The sequence below is a fragment of the Fragaria vesca genome, linkage group LG6 (assembly GCF_000184155.1).
Source record: "Fragaria vesca subsp. vesca linkage group LG6, FraVesHawaii_1.0, whole genome shotgun sequence".
NCBI classification, from domain to species: Eukaryota; Viridiplantae; Streptophyta; class Magnoliopsida; order Rosales; family Rosaceae; genus Fragaria; species Fragaria vesca.
Genome location: NC_020496.1, coordinates 6,657,867 through 6,665,535, shown reverse-complemented (window position 1 = coordinate 6,665,535; position 7,669 = coordinate 6,657,867). Strand labels below are relative to the sequence as shown.

The 7,669-nt window shown below is 39.3% G+C and overlaps 2 protein-coding genes across 2 annotated transcripts; both read left to right on the top strand.

Annotated features, from left to right (window-relative positions):
* Nucleotides 1–202: 202 nt before the first annotated feature.
* LOC101305485 (non-specific lipid-transfer protein 3-like) lies at nt 203–1,078 on the top strand. Its single transcript, XM_004302574.1, has 2 exons — nt 203–646; nt 753–1,078. The coding sequence occupies exons 1-2, from the start codon at nt 288–290 to the stop codon at nt 760–762; spliced, it is 369 nt and encodes a 122-aa protein (XP_004302622.1). The 5' UTR covers nt 203–287; the 3' UTR covers nt 763–1,078.
* Nucleotides 1,079–6,134: 5,056 nt separating this feature from the next.
* LOC101305188 (RING-H2 finger protein ATL72-like) lies at nt 6,135–7,485 on the top strand. The gene is made up of 2 exons (XM_004302573.1): nt 6,135–6,167; nt 6,240–7,485. The coding sequence occupies exon 2, from the start codon at nt 6,253–6,255 to the stop codon at nt 6,856–6,858; it is 606 nt and encodes a 201-aa protein (XP_004302621.1). The 5' UTR covers nt 6,135–6,167; nt 6,240–6,252; the 3' UTR covers nt 6,859–7,485.
* The last annotated feature ends 184 nt before the right edge of the window (nt 7,486–7,669 follow it).

Here is a 7,669-nt window from a genome sequence, read left to right as displayed (position 1 = left end):
TATCAACAAATATATATATATATATATATATATATATATATATCTATGAATCCAAGTATACCAGTTCTAGCTATTAGCATTTATAATGCTCAACCAATCTCATCTGAAGATTTCAATTCCGCCAACTACCGATTTACCCATCACCATGAATACACTGAGTAAGATATTCTATATATACAGCATTCCTTAGACCATTCAACTCACACTACTTCACTGGCTAGCTTCTACTCTCTACACACTTGAGTAAGTTCTAGTATTTTGAAGCATATTATCTCTACGACATAGGAATGGCGTTCTCTGGAGTTCAAAAGGTGGTGTTCTTGGTGGTGCTGTCCATGGCGGCAGCACTATCGATTGGTGGTGCCGAAGCAGCCCTTACGTGCGGTCAGGTGGTGAACAAGCTGATGCCTTGTGTTTCCTACGTCCAAAACGGTGGGACTCCCGCGGCGAATTGCTGCGGCGGGATCAGGGCCCTCTATGGCATGGCTCAAACCACCCCTGACCGCCAGAGCGTGTGCAACTGTTTGAAACAAGCAATCGCTGGGATTCCCTACACCGGAGCTAACGCCGGTCTTGCTGCAGGCCTTCCTGGCAAGTGTGGTGTCAACATTCCCTACAAGATCAACCCTTCTACTGACTGCAAAAGGTATACATGAGCGTCTTGTTACATGTTACTCGAAAAACTATACATCACACATTTTCAAATATATGCAGTGACTTCTGACCTAATGTTTGTGATTTTTTTGTTGCAGCATCAAGTGAGAGCTGGCTAGCTAGGTTGCTGATGAAGCTCACCACGCGATGCTTGACTTCCTCTACAGGATCTTATATATTGTGACATAAGAATAAGGTGGTGGTTTAGTACGTACCTGATCGATGCGCTGGTGATGGCTTCGGTAGATTACTGCATCCTTCTATAGCTAGTATTGTACGTTGTGTTCTTTATCATCGAGCTACTTTGTTGTAGCTAGCTTTCATGTTTTTACTTCAAGAGTGAGGTTGGATTTGGCCTATGTTAAATCAACCCACTTTCCCTATATCTAATAAGTAATTATTCATGGACTCTGTACATATTTTTGCTTGACATTACTCCCGATTTACTACTTGATTGGCACAAGAAATAGGTGCGCGCCTATTAAACCAAACTGACCCAAGATGGCAAAGAGATTGAACTTGATCTAAGAAGGGAGCGCAATATACACGTTTTTCTATAACAAAATTAATCAGCAATGAATTCGAACGCAGGCGATTATACATGGCAAGCACTTAGTTGTTACATATGTTGGTGACCCATTCATGTAGGTTTTGCATAGATCAATAGCAGAAAATCTATAGTTCGAGGATAAAAAAAGAATTTCAATCATTTCTGTTTGTATTAATTTATGTACGTATGGGTCTGATCCACTGTAACTGTTAGGAAGGAGAAAAGGATCTAGGGCAAGCAATTCAGATATGGCTGTCAATTGACCTTAACGTGAACAAAGAGTACGACTACCTAAATGAAACTAGCTTCCAGATCAAGACATATCCAGTCCCGATGGATCTAGATGAAACTGGCCAGACTTGCCCAGAAAATCAAGAAAGAAAAGAAAAAAAGAATAAGGCAGGCGGTTGTATAACCTTACCATTATCCCTTCAGATTTGTAGAGCTAGGACTGACCGTCACAAAGTGATCGCGCGAGGACGTACGTCGTAATACTAGCATTCATGTCGAATTGTCGATCAATATGCATGTTCATCAGATGATGCCATTTCAACAAACAATTATATATACAAACAATAATTACATCATTCCTGTTTAACAAATGTTCATCATATGTACGTGCCCCAACCTACAGTACTTGATGATACTAATCATACTATAAAATGAATCTTGTCTTCGGACTTTTAAATAAACATTTTTTAAAATGCCAAAATGAGAGAGAAACCATCACACGTTTCGTTATAAATGTAAAACAATAAAGACTCGTAAGTAACACCATTTGCGTTGGGTTAATGTGAACTTGCTAGGGTTGCAATCTCTTTGGTGATGGACTCCGCTTGTTTAAGTGGTGCCTAGTTTATATCAAGTGTATCTTCAACAACCTCAATATATACAGGTTTAAAAAAAAAAAAAATAATATATATATATATATACATGGCAACAATAGAAAAAACTTTATTCGATAGAAGGCACCTTATATATGACGAATTAACAATAGTGAGGATGGAGTTCATTACCAAATATGGAACAGCCAGTGACATGAGGGGGCTCAGGGCCTCAGGTAGCGTCGTAACAGGTAGCAGCAGCAGCAATCTAACTAAACCATGACCCAACCGCCGGAGCGGCTGGGGAGCAGTGGTGGTGGTGGACCTGATTTTGGTTTGGCCGGAGCTTTAGTTGTTTCAACTGCCAACTGATTTTTTCATTCTTGAATCTTTTCTTTCCCACCTAACCCAACCAACATGATCAATGAGATCCATCGTCGGGTAATGTAGTAGTTCACATCTCACGCATCAAAAATGCCCACCTCCAAATCTAATGACCTTATTACGAGTGCGACTTATATATAGGCAATTAGGCATACATACATCACTTCCGGAGGGTCTACCACCACCAGCGTCGACGAGCTGAGACCGATGAAATGTGTCCCCATAATTCATGATTCATGAAGGAACGTCGGACCCAGGTTCCATGTTCGCTTCCTAGTTCCATGTGTCGTCTTCACTAAACCCAGAAAACGTACATACTTTGAACTGAATTATTGATATCTGTGGCCACACAGAAACTCCTAGACTCCTAGTCCTATTCGTATTATCATCTACACACACTGTACAACAAGAGCAACGGAACCGACACATGATATAGGGTTTAATACTACACTATACTGTGGTCATCTCACCCATCCCCGGTTAAGACTTCGCAATCAATCGCTAAATCTAATGTTAAGAAATTAGATTATGTAGTCGGTAGTTGATAAATACCGCCCTGGTCTATGATGCTACAGAAAGCCCAACATGAGGTAGACCGAGCAAACCTCATCCTGGAGGTCATAGCAGTTTGGGCCGAGCAGGAGACACGCCACAGAAGGCCAAATAAACAGATCTCAGTAGCATATATGTCCCACATCGCATAGCAGACAAAATATAAGTCAACGCGAGGCTATAAGTACAATGCTAAAGTCAACCAAAAAGGTAAAAAAATCTCCTAACATTAAATATTATACCAACCTCGTAACTGATTTAATCATCGGAGAGAGAAAGACCGGAAAGTCCCAGTCAATCTCCTCTTGCAGGTAGCTAGTCAACGACAATCAAAGGCAGAGATCACACCAAGAGCTTCTACGAGGTCTACGAGACCGTGCAGAAACAAATTCGAATGCTTGAAACAAACGCTCCTCCATAACTTTCGTTTTAGAGGTCACCATCAAAATTTTCACTTTCAAGTTTCAAGTTTATTCATTTTAGCGTGGACGATCTCATGTTTTAAACTATGAAAAAGTCTCATCAATGTGTCTAAATATATTGTTGATACGAGTCATAGTTTTATAGTTCATTTATTCAATAATAACTAATAAGATCATCATATATTATTTCAAAGCTTCTTGTTTTCAAGATCTTGTGGTTCTGGTTCAACTTGGTATCAGAGCCTCAGATCTGATCTTGAATTTTAAGTCTCATTGTTTCTCTTGCAATTTCGTACGTTTAGATTGTTTAATTCGATCATCATGACTGGAAAACAAACAACCTAAACGTACGAAATTGCAAGAGCAATAGAAAGGATGAGACCCAAAAATCCAAGATCGGATCCTAGACTTTCATACCAAGTTGAAACTAAAGAAGCTCTGCAAAGAAACAAGAAGCATGCGAAGCTTTGGAAATAATATCTGATGATCTTATTATTGACATGAGAAGGTGTATATATACAAAACCTAACCATACATAAACCTACTAGGAAAAGTAAACCTACCACAACTACAATTCCCTATTACAAACAACTGAGATACTCATATTCCTATTAGAACTATAAAACTATGATTCACATCATCAACATAAATCCACTATCATGATTTAGATCTAATTCAACACTGATAATGTTGGCTGAGTGTCTGAAAAATGTGTGAATGATCAATTCTGAAGTATTTTGTGTCCCATGCAGCTCTTGTAAGCTCAACATTGTTCATATTCACCAAGTTTGAAATAGTGAAATATTCAATTTTTCTACAAACCAAGATGCAAAAACAAAAAATTGGTTAATTTGTTCTCCAATTAAGGCTCGAAATTTGGATCAATAGCAAATGTCAATCCAAAACTGTTTGGTATATGTTCTATCACATGCCTCCTGAGCACCAATTATTAGGTTGGTGCAGTACTAAAAAAATATGAAATTTTAGGAACTCATAATCAGTTAATTAGTCCTTTTTAACAGTTGATTAGTTTCAGCAATGGATTGGTGTTGTAATATATATGAAACAAGTGATAAGAACATACAATATACATGACAACTCTGAATAAACATGTATTGATAACATAATAAAGGGAAAGATACTGTGATATATATCAGAAACTCAAACTCACATCCATTTGTTGCACTAATTTCTGTGGGAAACCACGCACTAAAATAGAAACGAAGCAGAGAGAATCCAATTCCCATGGACCTATGGGGATATTGCTTGCCCATCAACCCGAATTATGACACCATTTTTCAAGTACAGATCTCTTTAGTTTGGGGGAAAAGGCACCAAGATATTTGCAAAAACTAGGAGATCGATGCCAAGTCGGACCATTTTTGTTAGGTTAAAGTGTTTGCAACCTTTGAATAGATGAACCAAATAGATAAACATGGATCAATCAGTTCAAATGCGTGACCATCATCTTTTGCAGGCAAAATGATATTTCCTGGGGGATTATTATAGTTTTCTTTTGTGCTTTTCTAGCTTAAGAACATCGATCATACTTATCCATCTGTACGTATGATGTCAAAAGTAACGTACAAACCGATCGAATGGGATATTGGCAACGAAATCTCTCCACTATGCCTTTTGATTCTGCATCTCTTTTTCTTTGAACAGATAACAACTCGAACAGTTTGTCACTTGGTTGATACCACATATGACTTGCTTGTCTGTATCTACACCTGCTTACCTTGGAGTCAAGCTTCGATCTTTAGCCCTAATTGTGGGTTATTATATTCTTAATCATGCATTAGGTACGGCAAAGATGACACTCCTAACTTGCTGAGTTGGGATTCTCATGGCAGATCCGGAGTTGACGGTCAAACAAGAAAAGAGACGATGAGTTAGCGGCCTAAGATTTATTTATTCAGGTGTAAAGAACAGTATTCACTTGGGCAAACGTTGTTGATTAAAGAAATTATGCTTAATCATCTTCCAACAAGACGATTAGCAGACTAGGCAAGGAAGTTCATTCCTATCTCGCATGATGGGTCGCCAATTCTCTTATTCATGGTCTCCTTCAAGCTTCAAGAGTTCAAGTATTGTGTGTTCCCTTCAAAAATAAACAAATAAAATAAAAAGTAAATAAACACATACACACCCTATCATTATTCAATACAAACTTCGACTAAAATAATTGCACTTTAGACTGAGTGCATAATATTGAGGTATAGAGAAAATTTTGATGATTGTAAACCTGAAACACCAAACTCTAATACAAAATTTGAGTTGAGGTTTGTGAACTTTTTTCCAATTCTTAATCATGATTAGGTATCCAAAAAATAACACCTTTATCCAACTTTAGCATTTGGATCCTCCATAAATATAGATAGATAGCTCCTCACATCACTTGACCCCTTAAAACACTACAACTGCTGCACATGTATTACCTAAGCTAATCCTTTCCTTCTCTCTCTCTCTCTGAAAGCTCAACTGGGCATGTCACCGTTTCTTATGCCGATAAGTATAAGAAGATCTCTGGTATCATTTTCTCTTCTGGGTTCCTGACGAAGATGAATCACAGCCAAAAATTACAGAGCTCAGGGAAGAGATAGATCGAAGGACCATCTCTGATTAAGAAGCTGGAATCGGTCCCGGATTCGGATAGCATAGCCACTCGCGTAAACCTAATTTCTACTAGCTACTACTCCCCCCTCCAACAAGATGCTCCTTCTCCCTGTCCCTTTCTAGCTGGAATCTTCACAACAACTTTGTAACTCAAATCTGCTACAAGTAATCACAACCTTTCTGTACCCTTCCACAAACCCTCTGTGTTTCTTTTTAATTTTTCATTTCTTCCGCCAGCAAAAACCAAATCATGCATCGCCGACTCCTCGGCAACGCCACAGAGCTGCCTTACAACAATGGCAACCGGACAGCCGATTCCTACGTTAGCGAGACGAATTTCGACACAAACATGGTGATCATCTTGGCGGCTCTCTTGTGTGCCCTTATATGCGCTCTTGGCTTGAACTCAATAGTGCGGTGCGCGCTCCGCTGCAGCCACAGGTTTGCTCTTGAGACCCCGGAGCAGGCCGCGGCACGACTCGCGGCTACAGGGCTCAAGAAGAGTCATTTGAGGCAGTTACCGGTGGCCGTTTACGGCGAAGGGACACATATTCCGGCGACCGAGTGTCCGATCTGTCTTGGAGAGTTTGAGGAGGGCGAGAAGGTTAGGGTACTGCCAAAATGTAACCACGGATTCCATGTGAGGTGCATAGACACTTGGCTTGTGTCACACTCATCATGCCCGAATTGTCGGCATTCACTGCTGGAGCATCAACAACCATCGAAGAAAACTAGAACTACCAGTCGTAACATCAGTGGCGCTAGTTCCGAAGCAACAGCTAATCCATCACCAACAACAGCCGGTGAGTCTGACCAAGAAGGCAGAGTAGTTCTGGTGATTGATGAAGCAAGGTAAATTAATACGCCGATGAGGGTACGTAGTAATTAAATATTTTACGGTGCTGGTAGAACTAGCGGGAAGTAGTAACATGGTGTTTGATTTAGCTAGTTTTGCGGAGGCCAAGTAGCAATTAGAGAGTTCTCAAAAAAAAAAGAAAAAAAGTAGCAATTAGAGAATGGTTACATTTTACAATGACGAAGCTGATGAGATGTATTGTAAATTATCAAATAAGTATTGGAAGAAATGTGGTCCAATACTCCAAATTTAGGGTTTTTCTTTATTCCCATGCTTTGCTTATCACAAGGCGCAGCTGGCCGGGGACTAAAGTTGGGTCTGAGTCTCAATGTACGTAACACAACTTGGTGACCGTACCGCCCTTATTGATTGAGAATACATTCCTTAAAGTAATGAATGAGATTTGTGACACTAAGTGATGCAGGAAAATGTCACATACAGAAACGGTATTATGAAGCTTTGAGAGGGATTGTAATATTGTTCTGATGGGGAGAGGAGATGAGTAAAGCGACTGTGCGCGGAGCTACCCTTTAAGATCAGCGTGTACAGTCGCATGTTATTGTTTTATCGTTTCGAACTGTTTAGCTATGTTCATCTAACTAGTAAGTTATTGACTAAAAGATTAATGGTTAATCATCATTAGATTTATATCTGAGGGTCGAAAACAAAATAACTCTACTAAAAAATGATTTTCTTCGTTATTTGATTTACATCCAAAGATGATTAACCATGAATCTTGATCAGTAACTGACTATGTGAACACTATTTTGACACTTAAACAGTTAACTAAAGATAACCAAGCAACCATTAA

Excerpts from the sequence above, each read along its gene's own strand:
- LOC101305485 (XM_004302574.1), top strand. The coding sequence starts at position 288 with ATGGCGTTCTCTGGAGTTCAAAAGGTGGTGTTCTTGGTGGTGCTGTCC.
- LOC101305188 (XM_004302573.1), top strand. The coding sequence starts at position 6,253 with ATGCATCGCCGACTCCTCGGCAACGCCACAGAGCTGCCTTACAACAAT.